The sequence below is a fragment of the Cibotium barometz genome, chromosome 53, assembly GCF_041138505.1.
Source record: "Cibotium barometz isolate CiBa-2024 chromosome 53, ASM4113850v1, whole genome shotgun sequence".
NCBI lineage: Eukaryota > Viridiplantae > Streptophyta > Polypodiopsida > Cyatheales > Cibotiaceae > Cibotium > Cibotium barometz.
The window spans coordinates 11,411,056-11,431,597 of NC_141098.1; the positions used below are offsets into that span (position 1 = coordinate 11,411,056).

Sequence of the window (20,542 nt, forward strand, 5' to 3'; positions counted from 1 at the left end):
TCTCATGTGGGTGTAGCCATGAGCACATATCTTGTTTCAAAACTTAATTGGCAAACACATTCCAGCTGAGCCTCTTCGGCCCATCCATAATAGAGTGTATGCTCTGGGAATTCACATACATTAAAATCGCCCAACACAAAGCCAGGCTTAGCGTTACACAAACACAAGAAATCGTCCCATAACTAACGACTCTTACAATACCATTAGGCGTACACATCCCCACAAGCCATAATGTTTCACCCATAAAATCCACTTCCACAATAACAATAAACTGCCCCCGGACATCCTGCATAACCAATGATGGCTTAAACTAAGATTTCACTGCATCATGACCCTTGATTGTGTAGTGGGGTTCCCACTATAAAACACACAAAATTCCTTGTAATAATATACTTGTCCAGCCGTGGAATGCTATTTATTCTCCATAGCACAAAACATATCCCATTGACCTTGAATCACAGTACACCACATGCGATAATTCTTAGATGATGAACACACACCTTTTACATTCCAAAGAGCAACCTTTGTAATCCATCAAAATAGAAAGCTAATCAATGAGAGGTACCACCATCATCGGCCTCTCTTCCCTTAAAATATTGCACAGGATCCTTAATGCCTTCTCTCTCCATCTGTTCCCATACTCTTTGTAGCAAAACATCCACCCGTTCCTTCTCACCTAAAGTACGAGCATCACTAGGTGATGTATCCTATCTCCACTTGATATCCGGATACTTCTTGTCTAGGCTAAGACCATAGCCCCTTTTCTATCAAATAGAAGAGGAAATTTCACTTGATTTTCTTTCGTAACTCGAGGTCTAGATTATACCGAGTGTGATACCCTGCCTAGGTTATCTTTCTCTCGAGTCCATCTTGTGGCACCATGACAAAATGATGAAGAGGCACCATGACCAGCACCCACATTTTGATTACCACTAGAAGTAGCTGTCTCGCGAGCGCCTCTCTTCGCCCCACCAAGCCAAGGTCTATCTTCTGTATCTACCAAAACTTGTTTATCTTTATCTAGCACTTGCTCACTTTGTGTTGCTACTCGTTTGGCGAGTGCCTCTCTTCGCCCCACCAAGCCAAGGTCTATCTTCTGTATCTACCAAAACTTGTTTATCTTTATCTAGCACTTGCTCACTTTGTTTTGCTACTCGTTTGCCCTTCTCTATAGTCAAACTAGATGGCAAAACAGGAGTTAATGTATCCTTATGAGTCGGACCTTGGGACACATTCGGTTGTGGCTAAGCATTCACCTCCTCTAGACACTCTGAAATGAAGTGACCCATCTCCCCACAATGGAAGCAATAGCCTGCGAAACAATCCCCACTTTAATTCGAAATACAAAGGGTCAAATCCATCCATGCATAACCTCAATTGTCGAGGTTGGGGCTTCCCTGTATCCCATAACATGCAAACCTTGTTTTTATTCTTGGACGTCTACCAACACCTCCCCAATAGTACGCATGGCCAACGGTAACAATTCCCACATAGTTGATGGAAAGTCTATAACCTCCACCCAAATAGGGCATGCCTAGTGCAACATATCTCTATACTCTACCATAGGGCGCCAGGGTACAACATGCACCAACTGTCCATCTAGAAATAATAGGAATTTCTACATAACCAAATCTCTAACTTCTTTGGATGAGAATAGGACCTCATAGAATCCTTTGGGACCGTCAAAGATCTTCTCCACAAAATTACCATCTAATAAATCATGTAACCAATCTGCAATCCTGTTGAAGAATAATTTTAAGTACCAACTCGAATATATTCTGACGAAAAACGAGAGAGATACAATGACTGCAAGTTAAAGGCATGTACTGGTATACAGGGAGCTAAGACAGGTAAACGTCTATAGGGAGTATTAGTTCTCTTATTGTTTTCCTTATATGGTTTAATTATTTTTGAGAGAGAGAGAGAGAGAGAGAGATATTAAACATGGTTTGTAAGAATTGCAGGTTCCTTGGATGAAGCTCTCTTTTCTTTCTACCTTCTCTTTTCTCCGCTAATGAGAAGATGTATGATTGTATCAAATTACTTCATACCTTAATAAATCATTGAAATACTTATATGTGAGACCGCGGGTCTTACATATGGGGGGGGGGCAAATTGGACCCAATGCTTTTGTCTTGTGTTCATAAATATTTTTCTGTTTAAGTTTTTCGTTCAATTATTCTTCTAAGGTTGATGTAGTAACTTGTAGATAACTTATTTAAAGTAATTTGTAAAATTTATTGAAAACTGGTACTTGGAGAAAAGGTCCTCTAATAATGTTTCCACTTGGGCATCTACCACTTCCTCTATTGGAACCTTGGTAGCCCTAACATGATTTGCCATCACATATGGCTACAAAATCTGATTAGCTTGTGCAACTCGAAAGTCAAAAGCCACCTCATGGTTCTCTTCCTCATAATATGTACAACATTTATAGTGCCTTTTGTGACACTTATTGTGCTACTCCCATCTATAGAGAGTGCCTTTGTTACTCCTCATAATATGTACAACATTTATAGTGCCTTTTGTGACACTTATTGTGCTACTCCCATCTATAGAGAGTGCCTTTGTTAAGCCAAATGGGGTTAATAGAAGACCTTGCCAGGATATATGATGCAAGTGGAGGAATTTGACTTTGTCGGATTTTTGAGTGGAGAGGTGTGATGTCTCGTTGTGCTTACAATGTGGTTTATACTATTTTGGATATAAATATGATGCATGTTACTTGAATATGTTACATGTATTATGGCAAGAAGGCACATGCAAAGCATCATCACACTCCCAAAGCTTCTAATTGCTTGCCAAACACATAAATGTTCACCTAATGCTTGCAAGAAGCATTCTAATGCTATGAATTTTTGAAAAGTTTCGTGAAATCCATCACATAGCATCAAATCAATTGTTAATCATGCTATTAGTACTCGATCTTGCAAGGTTATTGTAAATAAAACACCATTATAAGCATGATAACCACTAATATTACAAAAGCCCTTTGATTAAGCAACCTTAGGGTTAGGGTTTACTCTCCCAAAACACACCATAAAGCTTCGTAAGAACCGCCAATAAACCTTTGCCTTATGCCTCAAGAAAGCATTAAATCATGCTAGAAATGGTTCAAATACTTTAAGCTATGCTCACCAAAGCCCTTTGATTAAGCAACCTTAGGGTTAGGGTTTGCTCTCCAAAACACATCATAAAGCTTTGTAAGAACCCCAATAAACCTTACCCTTAAGAAATCATCAAATCAAGCTAGAAATGGTACTAATACTTTAAGCTATGCTTACTAAAGGCTTTTAGAAGCTCTTAGGTGTGTAGATCTAGGCTTATATGGTGATGGGCTTCTTCATCCTCCTGTGCTACGACTCGAAATCACCACCAACTCCTTTCTTGCCCATGCTTAGCTCCAAATGATGTGCACCTTCCTAGTAAATTACCCACGCTTAGCTCCAAATGATGTGCACCTTCCTAGTAAATTACCCACGCTTAGTTCCAAATGATGTGGACCTTGCTAGTAAATTTCCCAAACACTCACATAAGCCTAGGTAAGCCCTTAAAGTAGTAGATCTGAGTATATTTTCTATAGGCGACCAAAAATGGACTCCCCTTCTCACTTTGAAAATCACCGCCACTTGTCCACCACGCCTCATGCTTATTTGGTTATTGGAGATGAGATTTAGCTTGGTGATGCTGCCAAAATTCCTAATACTTCTTGTGAAAGCTTTGGGAAGCCCAAGGTTAGCGAAAAGCTCTCAACACAAGAAGATGCATGAAATTTTCAAAAAAAAAGAGGAAAATTTTATAAAAGCCAAAATTGATAGATCTAGGCATGATAAATGGTGAGTAAATGGCTCAAAAAGACTCAAGAAAGATTTTAACAAGCATTGGGAAGCTTGTAGAGAGCTAGGGTTTGAGAAATTTGCAGAGATTACAAAAATTAGAGAGAAAAGCATCAAACACAAGAGCTCTGATACCATTGCAAAAAAAAGTTTGCACTCAAACCGGGGTATATACGATTACACTCATCACTAGAGTACACATGATTGCACTCATAACATGGAGCATACGCACAAAACTAGTCATCAAAGGGAGAACACATAAATCGTACTCAAATTGGAGTGCACACGGTTGACCTCATCACATGGAGTACACACATGCACCATCTCACAAGGGAGAAGGTTCATCATGGAAGCTTGCTTGAGTAGTAAGGTGATTAGTAAAATGGTTAGTGATTATTAGTTATTACAATTAGGGCATATAATTGTGGTATATGCTCTTGCCCATTTTCACACTCACTTATTCTCTTGGCCGCCACATTTGGTCGTGCCCATGGTCCCTTTGGCCTATTACTTACAAGTATTGTGCTTTTATTTGACATGCTTCAACATAAATGTTGCCTACTTAACAAGCACAATTGCTCATGTTGACACATCTTTGTGTTCTATGGAATTTTGGTATTCAAATGCATCATGTTGTCAAAGTTTGTATGTTGATCATTTTTCACATTGTTTGGTTACGTTTGTTTGGTTTCATGCTACAAGGATTGTGAAGGTGTACACTGTCAATGAAAGTTGTTTGCTATATGGTTCCAATGAGTCGAGGGGGAAATGATTTTAGACTAGTCGAGAAGTTGGAAGAGATCAAACACTCATTTTGACATGTTTAAGACTCGATCATTAAGGTTAGGCATGGTTCTCTCTCATGGGTCCACAATAGTTATCTGGTAGTTTCTCTAAAAGGTTTTCACAAGGCTAGGTTTTCCTTTGGTGCTATTTATACAGGAGGATGCTACTCTTTTAACTGTTTATTTTGATTAACTTCAATTTTGTTGTACAAAACACCCCCATTAGTTTTTAAAAAGATATAAAATAAAAAGCAAGGTCAAACAAAAGCAACAGCACAGGCAGATACATAGATAAATAGATAGAGAGGCGTAGCGCAGCGCAGCGCAGAGCCGAGCTGAGCTGAGCTATGGACGCGGTTGAGAGCGTGATAACGCCCATCAAGGACTTCGCCAAGGACAGCGTCCGCCTGGTTAAGCGATGCCACAAGCCAGACCGCAAAGGTGCCCTTCTCTTCCCCCTTCCTCTTACCAAAATAGGGTTTTCAAAAGGTTTGAGAGCGTTCGGGAGTTAGGATTGATTTTGTCTTGAACGTTGATTTGTTGTTTATGCTCTGTTTAAGGTTGAGATCTGCAGCATGATCTCTGATCATGCTTCTGCTGGCTTGTCAGGGCTTGGGGCTTTGACTTTACCACGTACAGATTTGTTAGGGTTTTTCTGTTTAGTGATGGTCTGGCAAGTGCTTGGATCTCCAAAATTTGAGGGATTTTTCTGATTTGTATACCCTATCAAGGGTATGCATGGTGAGAGGATATGGATCTCCCTGCCATATATGCAACAGATGGGGGCGTGGACACTGGAACTCCCTGATGTTGCCCGCCCAATCCACCAACCCCCGCCCATCATCAGATTTCTGACAGCTTTCTGATGGGCCGGTACATCTCTAAAGATCCCTTTTTTTTCAGATTTTCTACTAAAGGTTCTACCTTAAGCCATGTGAGGATTTTGTTATTTTTGGGAATTCTCTCAGTTTTCTAAAAACCTTGTACTTACATTTCTTTGTTCATCTTCATTATCTCATCATTAAAAATAATTAAATTTACTACTTTTGTTATTGAGTACCCCTTCTCGATGCATACTTTAGGCAATTTGTGAAAAGAAGAAAATTATTTTTTTCCCCTAACTTAAATGCATTTTTAACAGAAAAAGGAAAATGTATGAAAGGGTAAAATATGTACAAAATGGCAACCTCCTTCATGTGTCTTGTTTTGCCAGCCAGTCACCTTGTATAGGCTTTACCTAAGTCTGCAATCTTTTGTTCTAGGCACACTCGTGTTGTTTGTTTTAGGGGTTGCCATTTTGTACATATTTACCCTAATTTGGGTGCTTTGCTAGATACTATGCATTTTTGGCTTCATTTTCCTGTAATTCATATATATGGCTACTCTAATTCTACTCTGGGTTGTTCTTGTAACTAATTTCTGTAAACCTTGTCATCTTGTACTCATTTTTGAGCCTGCAGAGTTTACCAAAGTGGCTTTCAGAACAGCAATTGGATTCATTGTCATGGGCTTTGTTGGGTTTTTCGTCAAACTGATATTCATCCCCATCAACAACATTATTGTGGGCTCAGGATAGGTGTGAATTCTTCCATTATTGATTGCTTTATGTTCTTTTACATGTCGAAGTTTGCCAACGGCACACTAGAAGCCTCTCCTAATAAGACTTTGTGATAGTAAAACTAATTAAATGTTGCTGGTTCATGCTACAGAAGATGTGTGTAAGATACAAGCTGAAGTCAAGGTCCTGAAGTCTTACCAAAGCCGAGGAGGTCAAGAGACTCACTTGTATACTTGCTTTTGCATAGAAAGCGAGAACTTATCTCGAATATTATGTGGAATTTTTGAGAAGTAATTCAAGCAATTCTAGGTTCTCTCTCTCTCTCTCTCTCTCTCTCTCTCTCTCTCTGTACCCCATGCATGCATGTGTGATCCTATGCACATGCATGCTCGGCACAATGGAGACGTTTTTTTTGTATTTGATTTTGTAAACAAGCTAAGAAATGTGTGGCTGTATGCATATATTGGGCAGAATTTCCATGATATTGACATTTGAGAAGTATCTATTAGTAATGTACAGAGTGATGCATATATTGGGCAGAATTTCCATGATATTGACATTTGAGAAGTATCTATTAGTAATGTACAGAGTGATGCAATGAGAAAGCAAGAGGCAAGAGCAGACTTTGTTGGAAGATGAGACATGGAAATTATTGCAGTCCAGAAAAGGCCAACTTGAAAAATTGTTATCTATTTGAATTTGATGGTGTTTGCTTTACTTTACCACATGGCTAAGACCTTGGGATATGAAGGTCTCATTGAGTTTTGTAGGTACCTTTTTAAACTAGACTTCAATCGTCATCACTCACCTTACATCGTTATGCTTCAAGGCAGCCTAGGCAGTCTACACATTTTCTGAATTGAAGGACAACGAGCGGTCATGTTGGGAGTCCTTTACTGGACGCAAACTATGTGTAGGCTCTCCACTGTTGAAATCTGAAGCTGGTGGATGGCAATTGAGTCTGGCTACATTTGCTCATTTGCACAATACAGGCTGTATTTGTAAAGGCATTTAGCTTGTAAGAAAATACAATGTGTGATTTGTTGTTGCTTCAATAAATGTTACTTGCAAGACAACATGAAAAATGCACTTGGGAAGTACATAGACTCTCACATCTGCAAATCTTAAATTCAAACTTGAACAGTGGCATAAGACACTTATCAAAATTCCTCAATGTAGGGATTTCTGTTACAATAGATGCCACATTTCCTTCCACGAATGGAGCTTTGATGCATTGATGGGTGATTTGACCCTAATGAGATGGAGGTTGTATGGTAGAAGGTGCAGTAGTTTGGAAGATAGGTTAAAGGGGATAGTGCATGGCTCTATAAATAGTCTTTGTAGAATGGTTGGTACTGTCAGTCCTAAACTAGTATTGAGGTAGATGACAATTTGCCCACTGACCAATAATGGAAGTCATTGATCCAAGTGTCGCTTCATATGCATCAAAGCATTGTATCACACAGCTAGGTAGGCTGGGCTGCCATAAGAATATCTCCATCTATCCTATAGATGGAGTTATTGGGATAGTGGCATTGTGTTAAAGCTTCCTACACCATTCTACAATGAGAGCTAGTTGGAACCTTTTATATAACGTATGTTGCTCATTACAAATTCCTTACATACATGAGCTAGTTGGAGCATTACTATTCTTGAAGCTATGCTTATAAGTCCATCATTTTGATTAGATGGAAATTGATATTATTCCTAGGTAGTATCTACACACATTTTTGAACCTAGGCTTAAGGTAGGGTTTCATGTGCCTTAGCTCACATGTTTATGTAAGATAAAACTACAAAGTATAAAAGTTAATACAAAATCGTAGTTTTTTGTCAAATAAAAAAAGGTGCACTCTTGAGAATTTTGCTACGGAACATGATAAGTCAATCTAATGTAGATCACAACCTAATTATATGCCTCCTCTAATGAAATGTATGTCACCATCTAGCTATATCCCTCCTCTATGGAGTATGGATAATCTAAGGGTGAAACTAAGTTACGTTGTTTTGTTTTTTGAGCTAGGGTCTAACATGTGTCACTAAGTTATCTTGCAATAAAAGCTATCTAGGATTAAATCAATAAACCACCTAGTTATATTTCTTTTTATGTGTAGTTTGAGTGTGGAGATTCAAGTATTTTCAAGAAATTGTTATCAAATCGAATTTGTGAGCATGTTAGGTATGTTATTTGTTTCTTTGATTTTGAGTACTTTTTGGATTCTCTCAGTTTTCAGATGATCTAAACCCTTAGGGATTCGTAGCTAAACAATTTGACTAAACTCTAACTTTCTAGGGGAAACATATTTTTGGGAGCATCTTCTTCTCTAATTTAGACTAAATGTTTTTTCAATATAACATTATATCTTGGTGAAGACCATGAAGAGGCTTTGTAAGGTCGTCCATCTTTAACAAATAGCCACATGGACATATCCTTTTTGCCTACATAATCATTAGAGACTTGCTTGTTTTAAAATTCCTTAGAATGTGTCGAATTTTCATGAAAGAAAACGCCTAATCTATAGGTAGCTATGCTATAAATGCATCTAAAACTCTACAAGTAATTCTTGCAAAATGTTCCATTTCTCTAATGGTAGGACTCAAGGTGTTGCAAAAGTTATAAGCATGGCTAATTTTGTAAAATTTCAGCATGGTCTACTAGAGAATTATGAGTTCTCATGGAATTTACTTATAAGACCAATTACAACAAACTACAGCTTAACTAGTTTGTATCCACAACCAAAGAAAGTTCTTGAATTAATATAATCAAATCTAGCTTTTAACTGAAAGCACACTCTTTTCTAAGTAGAACATCAATTGATATTCTCCAAAAGTTGAAAGTCCAACTGACTCCTCATGATAAGGAGTTTTCTTTGACGCCTGATGATCTTCTTTTGTTGAACCATTCTATTGTGTTCATATTCGAGGGAGATTGGAGCCAATGCTCTTTTTTTTCATTACATATGATTGGTATTCATATATAAGCTTATGGACAATTAGAAATAAAAAACTATAGCTACCTAAAAGAAAGAGACCCTAGCTCACAATTGCATAGGTAAGGTGTTACTCACCTCATATATACTAGTTCTTGGATTCTCATAGGAAACTATGTTGCCATATAGCCACTCCAAAGCTCCATTCCACCGCCCGTTGTTGCACTCCAAAAGAAGCTTGACCCTCCTCTCACTCAATCTTTCTCTCACACATACACAATGAGCATGTACTAGCTCTAATTGAATAAACAAGTAAGACACATAAGAGAGCAAGAGAGTAAAGAATAAGAGCACTCTATTAGTTGCATATAAAAATGAATGGTGAGAATACAAATTGATCTTTATCTTGGCTCCTCAACCTTCACATCTTGACCGCCTATTCTTAAAATATATGTCCATGGTTTTCCAAGGCTGCCTAGGCTTGTGCAAACACTTAATCTAAATATGCAATCTCCATAATTAATCCTATGAAAAAACTTTCATAGACAAGTGATGATCACACACATAAAATATACAATATTAGCATTTTTAACATCAACAACCAAATGAAGTGACGGTTGTCCATGGATAGCGTTGCCACTTGAAAGGTGTCCAATTCAGATCAACAACTTGATCAAAAGCAAACATTTCACGAGATACAACTTGTCAAATGTATTTCAAGCAAACCTCACTTTGGGTATGCAATAATTGATCAATAACATGGTTAACAATCAATTATAGCTTTTCTCCTCTTTTCACAAATTAGATTTTCAGATTTTTCTTCTTTAAGCTCTAATGACCATTTGATAGAGAATATCCATATCGTTCAAATATATCCTTCTCTCTTTTCATAAATCTTGTATCTAGTTAATCTACTTTGGAGTCAAAAGAAAGATTCCTTAAGAAGAGATGTGTAGAATAGTTCATTAGAACGCCGGGTGCGTAAAGAATATAAGCACCAAGGACAAACATTTATAGTCAAATATGCACAAGTTTACATGACAACTACATCATACAATCATGCATTTTGTTAACTCAAAAGGTCTTTGAAATGACAGGGAATTGTGACTTCATATCCTAAATTCAAAAGATGATATATATATAAACAAAATTATCTTCCTTAATGTGTTACAACCGGTTACTTTCTAGTGCAAGCTGATTGAAAGTCTCATCTGCTTTAGCATGCTCCAGTGTGTTAAGTCTCATTTGCTTTATCTGGATATATGACACAACAGACACTTGAGTGCTCCAAGAGGATATGGGGACAAGCAAGCACAAACACAAGCTTTTCCATGATACAATCCTATTGAAGAGGGGCACACACTGTGTCAAAAGAGTAGAGACAGTTGATATGAGCCATTGTCGCGGCAACGCCCCTCCACATAGAAGCCTTTATGGATCATAGTGGCACATCAATGACACTCATAGTAGGCCAATGGTGTGACTCCACCGAATGCCATAGTGATATGTGTTATGCCCTCAATATGATATTGCAATTTGCAACCATAGCTTAGTCCTTCCTTGCCCCTGCATCTCCCAAAAGCATTCTCCTGTATGGCAAAAGAACAGTCTGCAAGCCTGTGCATTGCAAAAGGTCAGCATTTAGTAAGGATCCAAAAAAACAATAATAGAAAATTCCTGCAAAGACGAAACATCCCAGAGCTTGGGCCTGCTCAAACCAGGGTTTATGGCTTTGCAAATCAGGGTTATCTTCCTGTACAAATTAGGGTTTCTTCTATGGCATGTGCCTGCACAAATAAAAGGTCCTGCCTGTGCAGATTAGGGTTTCCACTTTCTCCAGATTAAGATTACTACCTGCGATGCACGCGCTTCTATAAAATTCGGCCATGACCGCATTGCCAATGGGACGTCTCCTGCCAGATGAACGCATCTTCTGCAGGCATTCCAAGAGGGCGAGGTCTGCTTTGTAGAGCTGAAATTGATCATGGCTATCATAGCCGACATCATGGCAGAAACAGCAGTGATCAAGCCAATCTGTGGGCCGCTTGTCCCAGAGCAGAGATCCATTGCTCCTGCCGCTGGACCAGTTAGGCCCACAGTAGTGGCCATACTTGGGAAAGAAGTGGGAGAAGAAAGCTCGCAGGCCTGTATGCCATGGCACTGTTGCAGAGTACGGGGTAAAGGGAGGCAGAACGCAGCCTGCTTCTTGCAGTGATGGAGGGCTTTGCTGTGTTGAAAGATCTGAAGAAGAAGAGGAAGGGAGGGTCAGAGTGCTTCGTCTTGTGGGATGAAGTGAAGGTGGGGATGGTGGTGGGTTTGCAGAGCTCAAGAGATTCACATCCATAAGGTTTGATAATGGCTATGGTTATGATGATGGGCACTCTCTGATGGCAACGGGGTATGATGGTGAACAGTCTCTGATGGGACACTCTCTGATGGGAATGGCTATGAGCAGCTGTAGATCTGTGTCTGCGGCTATGGCGAAGGCTATGAGCCCTAGATCGATGGCTGTGGCTGTGAGAACTTGGTGCCCTGCTTTGTAGCTATCGAGCTTCTGATAAAAAGAGTGCGTGTGTGGCTCATGAATTAAACTGGTGTGTCCAAGGGATATTCCCTCAATTCTAACGGAATATTCTTTTTGTAGCTTTTTGTAATGTATTATTATATTTGAAAATATCATGGAACGTTCTGGAGTTTAGGTCATTCTATATAGCTCGCTCATCACTAGGACAACAAAATTTGCACATATGTCTTTAGTGTGGAATTAGAATTTAGGATGCTCTTGAAAGAAAACACTCATTTTTTTTTTAAAAGCGAAAGTGGGTACTAAAATTACATGCAACTTCAATAGATTCAGACCTAGTACCTCCACTTTAAGAGACATGGGTGACCGTTTAGCTACAACAAAAATTTAGTTGTTAACGAGATCCAAAAGCAACCTTTTCTCTCTCTCTCTCTCTCTCTCTCTCTCTCTCTCTCTCACACACACACACACACACACTTTCGTGAGTGAGTGAGAGAGAGAGAGAGAGAGATCCAATTTGTCTCTTTTCCTTGAGAGGTTAACCTATTAACGATATATAGGTGTCATCATCCAAAGCTTGGACCCATGCATCATGGTGTTACTACTTGCCCTAGAGCTCGTTTGTTTTTATATTATTTATTAATTATTAGATTGTGTGTGTGTGTGTGTGTGTGTGTGTGTGTGTTTGAATTAAATATAAATATAACATCCACATTCGAATAGACAACTACTCGAAGACCCAACCCGCTTGATTATCCACTAAATGTCTACATGAAACATGTACATCAGTTGGCTTACATGAAACATGTATAGAATTATAACTAGATGAAAGTTTCATCTTTAAACCCACATACGACAAGCATAGAACCAACAACAAAACATAAAAGTGAATAAATTTAAAACAAGGGAAAGAAGAACAGTTTGCCAGAAGTTGACACTGAATATTGACGCAAGCACAAAGTGAAGTGGAGAAGCTGCTCCACACTTGTTATCAATGTTCGCAGAATATGCGTCATTAATATCCAAGTGTCAGGCTTCTGACATCTGCTTCACAATATTGGCAAATTGAAAAAACATCATCCAAACAACTAACACAGAATATGCCGAAGGGTTTAATCCATAATAAGTTCACTTAATGTAGAGTAGAAATTGATCAGTGTCTCAAAGCTTGTGTGTGTGTGTGTGTGTGTGTGTACCCACCCCTTACCTGAGAATAGGTTCCACATAAGTGGTGGAGTAGGCTACCACTTATGTGGCTAGCCTACTCCCCAACAACAATCATAATGTCATGATGAATTGTTTTAGATGAGTAGAAAAAAGTTTACTCCAGTTGGAGTCTATTAGCAATGATTGCCAAGTAATCAAAGGAGTAACTTCTTTTGGATTGTTGGCATTGTCTACCGAGTCAAAGATGGAGTGCCAACAAAAAGAAGAGATATTGCTTTTACTATGAAAGAACCTTATAGTTAAAATGAAACAACCAAGTAGCCGAAGCCAAAAAAGTGCAAATAAAATTGTAATAAATCTTGAAAAGTGTTTAATCATTAAAGTGAGTTTGGTAATTATGACTTCCTTTACACCAACCAACATCAAGTGCACAATAGCTCTGTGACCCATAATCCCGACCAAGAGTACTTATTGCAACCACTTGAAACCTGTCAGCATAAAAGCATAATGTCATTGGGAGAAAATAGGTCTCATGGTCCAAAAGTATCAACAAAGCAGATAGGCCAATATTTGTGGTCTAGCATGTGTGTGTTTTTGAATTAAATATAAATATAATATCCACAGTCTAATAGACAACTACTCGAAGACCCAACTCGCTTGATTATCCCACTAAATGTCTACATGAAACATGTACATCAGTTGAGTTACATGAAGCATGTATATAAGTATAACTAGATGAAAGTTTCATCTTTAAACCCACACACGACAAGCATAGAACCAACAACAAAACATAAAAGTGAATAAATTTAAAAAAAGGGAAAGAAGAACACTTGCCAGAAGTTGACACTAAATATTGACGAAAGCATAAACTGAAGTGGAGAAGAATGTTACTTGCAACCATCCAAACCACAACACTAATAAGAACCAAGTGTTGATGAATTGGGAATGCAGGTGTCAGAGCTGCTCCACACTTGTTATCGATGTCGCATAATATGCATCATCAATATCCAAGTGTCAGGCTTCTGACATCTTCTTCATAATCTTGGCAAATTGAAAAAACATCATCCAAACAAACTAACATGGAATATGCCGAAGGGCTTAATCCATAATAAGTCCACTTAATGTCGAGTAGAAATTGATTAGTGTCTCAAAGCTTGTGTGTGTGTGTGTGTGTGTGTGTGTGTGTGTGTGTGTGTGTGTGTGTGTGTGAGAGAGAGAGAGAGACAGAGAGATAGAGAGACAGAGAGAGGTGGCATTTGGGCTAGGTAGCTCGAGAGGTAATTTTTCATTTTGAGATAGTTTTGAGATGATGTAGAGATATCCAAAAGCTATAAGATTGGTTTTATCTATTGATAGTGCTTATTTCTCTTTTAAAAAGACATTCAAGCCTATAAATCAACTAACTAGTTATAAGTCCAACAATTTTAGGATTGGCTTCTAATAGGGTGTCTAATGTATATGGATATGTAAATGACCATAGATTAGTTACCTCATAAATTTCTTTCATCGTATTATTATCCAACTCTCTCATACTAAGAGAACCACTATACTTAGAGAATGTATCCAATGCTAGTATATACATACTAGGAGTGTGATTTTTGAGGGACCTTGGTGGAGGGAGATTTTTTTGGTTGCCCTCTCTCTCTACTTGTTTGTTCTCTCTCTCTAACTATTGCCACCACCATCTCCGCCCACCACTGCCCAATCCAACATTCAAGTCTTTTTGTTGTTGTTCTCTCTCTATATCTATCTCTTCTCTCCCTCTCTCTCTATCTACCATCTCTCTCTCTCTCTCTCTCTCTCTCTCTCTCTCTCTCTTTGCTCACTCTCTCCATCTCTTTGCTCACTCTCTGTCCTCCCTATTCCACTCTCTCTATCCTTCTCTTTGCTCACTCTCTCTATCTACCATCCCTCTCTCTCTCTCTCTCTCTCTCTCTCTCTCTCTCTCTCTATCTATCTATCTATCTATCTATCCATCTCTTTGCTCACTTTCTATCCTCCCCATCCCACTCTCTCTATCCATCTCTTTGCTCACTTTCTATCCTCCCTATCCCACTCTCTCTATCCTCCCTCGCTAACTCTCTCTATCTTTCTCTCTCTTTGCTAACTCTCTATATTCTCCCCCTCTCACTCTCTCTATCCTTCTCTTTTCTCTCTCTCTATATCCTTCTCTCTCTCTCTCTCTCTCTCTCTCTCTCTCTCTCTATATATATATATATATATATATATATATATATATATATATATATATATATATATATATATATATATATATCTCTCTCTCTCTTTGCTCACTCTCTCTATCCTTCTCTCTCTTTTCTAACTCTCTCTAGTCTCCCCCTCTCACTCTCTCTATCCTTGTCTATTCTCACTCTCTATATCCTCCCTATCTCACTCTCTCTATCCTTCTCTTTACTCTCTCTCTCTCTCTCTCTCTCTCTCTCTCTCTCTCTCTCTCGCCGCTAACTCTCTCTATCCTTCTCTCTCTTTGCTAACTCTCTCTATTCTCCCCCCTCACTCTCTCTATCCTTCTCTTTTCTCACTATTTGTATCCTCCCTATCTCACTCTTTCTATCCTTCTCTTCACTCACTCTCTCTATCCTTCCCCTCTCTTTCTCTCTCTATCCTTCTCCCTCTCTCTCTCTCTCTCTCTCTCTCTCTCTCTCTCTCTCTCTCTCTATCCTTCTCTTTGCTCACTCTCTCTATCCTTCTCTCTCTTTTGTAGCTCTCTCTATCCTCTCCCTATCTCACTCTCTCTATTATTCTCTTCACTCACTCTCTCTATCCTCTCTTGTCTCTCTCTCTCTACCCTTCTTTCTGCTTTCTATCTTTCTCCCCCTTTCTGTCTTTCTGTCCTTCTCTTTGCTCACTCTCTCTATACTTCTCTCTCTTCTGTAGCTCTCTCTATCCTCTCCCTATCTCACTCTCTCTATTATTCTCTTTACTCACTCTCTCTATCCTCTCTTGTCTCACTCTCTCTCTATCCTCTCCCTATCTCACTCTCTCTATTATTCTCTTTACTCACTCTCTCTATCCTCTCTTGTCTCTCTCTCTACCCTTCTTTCTGCTTTCTATCTTTCTCCCCCTTTCTGTCTTTCTGTCCTTCTCTTTGCTCACTATCTCTATACTTCTCTCTCTTCTGTAGCTCTCTCTATCCTCTCCCTATCTCACTCTCTCTATTATTCTCTTTACTCACTCTCTCTATCCTCTCTTTACTCACTCTCTCTATCCTCTCTTGTCTCACTCTCTCTCTACCCTTCTCTTTGCTCTCGCTCCCTCTCTCTCTCTCTCACTCTTTCTGTCCTTCTCTTTGCTCACTCTCTCTATATTTCCTTCTCATTTATCACACCACAGTACACTTAACTCATGTTTTGCATTTAGATCCTCGAGTCTACAAACTCTTCACTCCCTTATTCATCCACACAATACAGAAATTGTCGATTCTTTATTGCTTTGTACGACATGTTGTACATAAACATCGTTGCAACTATGAATGATATCTTATTGCAAAACTCTAACATGTGTTGCTCTTGCCCTCTTTTTCTCTTTTTAATATGAAAAATAAGATCATGACACAATTATAAACAATTGCTAAACCTAGTCACTTGAATATTCACAAATAGATATGTTTACTGCACTCCAATAAAATTTTCATCAAGGCACCCTCCATAACATTCTCTTCGGGATCAATACATACAATGTTCATGCCTAATTTTCATCAAGGCACCCTCCATAACATTCTCTTCGGGATCAATATATACAATGTTCATGCCTAATTTTTGAGCTACCATAGCACAATCTCCACATCGAGCATAATATAAGAATATGGCACAGTGAAAAGAGACAGCAAGACAAAGCACAATAGACAATGCAATGGATACACAATGGAGAGAATTTAAAATTATGATTATACCAAAGAGGTACAAGTGATGGTGTTGTCCACCCGTGCGCTCTCAAGAAGAGCTTAGATGGTGATCTAGACAGACTCTCGATGGAGTATGTACGAGGTGTAGAGAAGGGGGTGGATACTCACAAGGATTGGATACCTTAGCTCATGGCAACCATGTCCATATATAGTACTATAGGCAGTGTGGTAGACACGTATACAATGAGGGCAGTTACACTACATAGACATGGTACGGCCTTTGCCCGCGTATCAAGAACGCGGCCCACCCACCACCTACCACTGTCCACTAATGATGGACCTAGTTTTCGAGGGAATATTCTAGGGAATATTTCTTATACCATCGCCCCGGGGGATCCCGCCCCCGAACCCCCGCCAGGGGGGTTGCTAGCCCTCCCTAGGACCCCCCAGTCGTCGGGGCGATGCCCCAGACCCCAACTAACGCTCGTACCCCTAACCATCTCCTAACCATCATCAATGGTCATAATAATGACTCCATCGGCGTTAAGCCAAGGTTCCCACTAAAGACATATGCACCATGGCTACTCCTCAATAATGAGGGCCTAACAAATATGCATTATACATCTAAGTGAGATACATGCTGAGAGGTGGGCATTGAGTGTATACTAACTGTTGAGATTCAAGCTCGATGTCAGTGTGACCCAGCTATGCTATGTGCTGGCATGTTAGGTAGGAACATGTGTGAGACATAAATGACCGCGTGTCCAGCTGGTCATAGTGTGTGGACACAACTCATAGTGTTGTGTGTATTATGGATTATGGCATTATGCTTTGTGTGAGAATGGAGATGGCTTCCCTCTATGGTTAGGGTTTGAAATATACATTAGGGTTTGCTCCTGTGTGTGTGTCTCCTCCCCCTCTACCGTTCTTTCAACATGGTATCAGAGCCTTGTTTTGTTTATTAGGGTTTATGAGTGAGTGAGTGAAGAGGGAGAAGAAGCTGTGAAGAGAAGTTGTGAAGCTTGCCATTGGAGCTGTGAAGCTTGGAGCACACCAAATACTATCAGATCTAAGAGCTTGGCCTACCGGGTAAGGTCTTCTAAACATCCTTGAGCGGATTGCAGGTGATACAGGCAAAAACAAAGCAATCTAGAGCAAATCAAAGCAAAGAAAAATTCTGGTTTTTGGAAGCTTTCCATTAAAGCTTGGCAACACTGATGTATGGTGGAAATACATGTAAATCTGGCAAAGCAAACATGTATCTGACAATGAGAGATGTATTGGCAACTTCTATGCAAGCCCTACTGTGATTTTGGAGCAAGTTACATGCATTTGAAATGAGTGAAATTACTGGTTTTTTGAGCTCTCACAAAACAAAGAAAAGGGAGTTAAGATTTGATGCATTTGGAGCATATTTTTGGTAAAAATCAAAGCATTGATGGGTCACACACTTGCCTAGGTGTGTTGGGCACTTACTTCTATCATCAATTGATACTTCAAACACTCCCAAACCCTCCTACAGCAGGCGGCGCAGCTCCTACTGTGAAACAGGGCAGAATTTTGTTCATTTTGGCTACGAGGAGATCGATTTCTACTTGGGTGCCTGGTTCCTTTCACAATTGCTTTAGCAATTGGTTGCTATACACTTTGGAGAAGAGGGCTATGTGATTGGATTGATGAATTATGCCTAATTGAGCTGGGAATGAGCTAATTAAACAGGCTGTCCACTGGTTGCAGAGAAACAGAGCAATTTTAATTGAGCAATTAATCTTTGGTCTTATACAATTGGACAAATTTCTCTTACATGGAGTTGATGGACACTATTGCTAAGCTAATGAATGCCTGGTTGCTCAATTTGGACAAATATTGAAGAAATTAGAGCCATTTTCCTACTGGTTTTTCTGGTTTTTTCCCAAAACAGAGAAAGGGGTTTTCAAAAATTGATATGTACACATGTCAGATGGTGTTGATACTCTACATTGAGGTTGTTTAGGTGTCAATGCAAGTTGTCCATACTTGATTGCACCACTACATTGTGATTTGGAGCCGTGGAAGCGCATCAAAACAGGGTATCTTAGACTGCGTGAGTCAGTTCATCTTGGATGCATACAGGTTGATTTTCTACATCAAATTTGGAGTTTGTTGGATACCTTGGAGTAGCTGGAACATTCATTGGAGTGTGGTTGAGCTGAGGAAGGCTCATTTACAGATTTGAAGTGTGCAGAAGGTGTATGCATTGAGCAAACATGTCGGATAATCCAGTTCAGATTGTTGGTGAAAAGCTGGATAGGAAGAACTTCCAGGCATGGAAGTACAGGACAAAGAGTTTCTTGAAAGGAAAAGGATTTTGGAATCTCATTACAGGTGCTGAGCTAGAGCCTGAGCTACCTCAACAACCTACACAGCAGCAGCTTATTGCTCATAAGCAATGGTCAGAGAGAGCATTCAAAGTGCTGGATTATCTGTCTATATGTATTTCTAATGCTATGCTCATACACATACAGGATGCTGAGAATCCCAAAGATGCATGGGATACTTTGGTCAAGATGTTTGATACAGATACGAGTGCTCGCAAGTCTCAATTGCGACAGTAGATACATAATATGAAAAGGAATAAAAGGAGCATACATGATTATGTGCAAGAAATCAAGAAGTTTGCAGATGCATTGGCCACAATAAATGCCCCCATGCCTCATGATGATTTGGTGGATATTACCTTGCGTGGTCTTGGCAAGGAATATAAATCTTTTGATACATCTATCTCAGTGATGAGGAGTACAGGTTTACCGGACTTTGATGAGTTGGTTTCACTCTTACTTGTTGAGGAAATCAAACTCAGTGATTCATTTCTGGATGCATCTACTAGCCATGATGATGACAGAAATCAGGCTTTCTATTCTCACAGAGGTTTTAGAGGCAGAGGGAGATTCGCATCACGTGGACGTGGTGGTAATGGTCGTGGATGGCAGGACAGGTCTCCACAACAGAATTTTCAGCCTTCATATGGTGCTCGAGGTGGTCGTGGATATGCACCTCAGCGAGGCAGAGGTAACCCCCGTTGGTAGAGGACGTTGGCAAGGCCAACAAAATTCTATGCAAGATGAGGAATGCCATTACTGTGGCAAATATGGTCATATGGCGAGAGATTGATTCCGCAAACAGAATGATTTGAGAGGGGGTAGAGCACAACGTGGTAGTCATTATGGTGGAAATTATGCACAACATGGTGGAAGCTATGCATCAAGCAGTAATGATGGAACTGCAAATCATTTGTTTGCCATGAAGCATGTTGTGGGTTCAATGATGACAAATGCTGAGAATGATGATACTTGGTATATGGATTCAGGAGCATCAAACCATATGACATGTCATGGTGAATGGTTTGAGCATATGAAGCCTATGGATGTAAAAGGCTATGTGGAAACAGGTGATGATACCCAGCATGTCATTACACATGTTGGAAGTGTACCATTGGTTATGCACAGTGGTCAGACAAAGTCTATGTCAGATGTGTTGTATGTGCCTTCTATCACAAAGAGCTTGGCCTCAGTTGGTCAAATGGTGGAACAGGGATTACAGGTTCGTTTCAACGAGCATGGATGCTTCGTTGAAGATTTCAAACATGGATGTAGAGTTATTGCTAAAGGCAAGAAAGAAGGCAGATTGTTTAAGCTGGATGCTGGAATTCCTGAGCTAAAATCAACCATGTTCTCTAAGAGTAGAAATGTGGTACAGGACATTGTTATGTGGCATAAGAGGATTGGACATGTCAATATACAGAGATTAAAGAACATGCAAACAAGAGGCATTGTCAGTGGATTACCTAGATTCAAATATGATGGAAATATGCATATTTGTGAAGCCTGTCAGTTTGGAAA

General features: G+C 39.5%; 2 protein-coding genes across 3 annotated transcripts; one reads left to right on the forward strand and one right to left on the reverse strand.

Annotated features, from left to right (window-relative positions):
- The first annotated feature begins 4,879 nt into the window (after window positions 1–4,879).
- Window positions 4,880–6,498, forward strand: LOC147608286 (protein transport protein Sec61 subunit gamma). Of its 2 annotated transcripts, none has more exons than XR_015264498.1 (3): window positions 4,880–5,062; window positions 5,231–5,494; window positions 6,082–6,197. XR_015264498.1 is itself a non-coding variant. In XM_086789391.1 (3 exons), the coding sequence occupies exons 1-2, from the start codon at window positions 4,969–4,971 to the stop codon at window positions 6,195–6,197; spliced, it is 210 nt and encodes a 69-aa protein (XP_086645517.1). In that variant the 5' UTR covers window positions 4,899–4,968; the 3' UTR covers window positions 6,331–6,498. The 2 variants fall into 2 exon arrangements, 1 of the variants encoding a protein (XP_086645517.1); XM_086789391.1 differs by lacking the exon at window positions 5,231–5,494 and adding an exon at window positions 6,331–6,498 and having other exon boundaries at window positions 4,899–5,062.
- A 3,727-nt stretch (window positions 6,499–10,225) lies between these two features.
- On the reverse strand, window positions 10,226–11,665 carry LOC147608287 (uncharacterized). The gene is made up of 2 exons (XM_086789341.1): window positions 10,963–11,665; window positions 10,226–10,725 (listed from the first exon to the last, which is right to left on the reverse strand). Exons 1-2 carry the CDS (start codon window positions 11,450–11,452, stop codon window positions 10,658–10,660), a joined length of 558 nt encoding a protein of 185 aa, XP_086645467.1. The 5' UTR covers window positions 11,453–11,665; the 3' UTR covers window positions 10,226–10,657.
- Window positions 11,666–20,542: the final 8,877 nt, after the last annotated feature.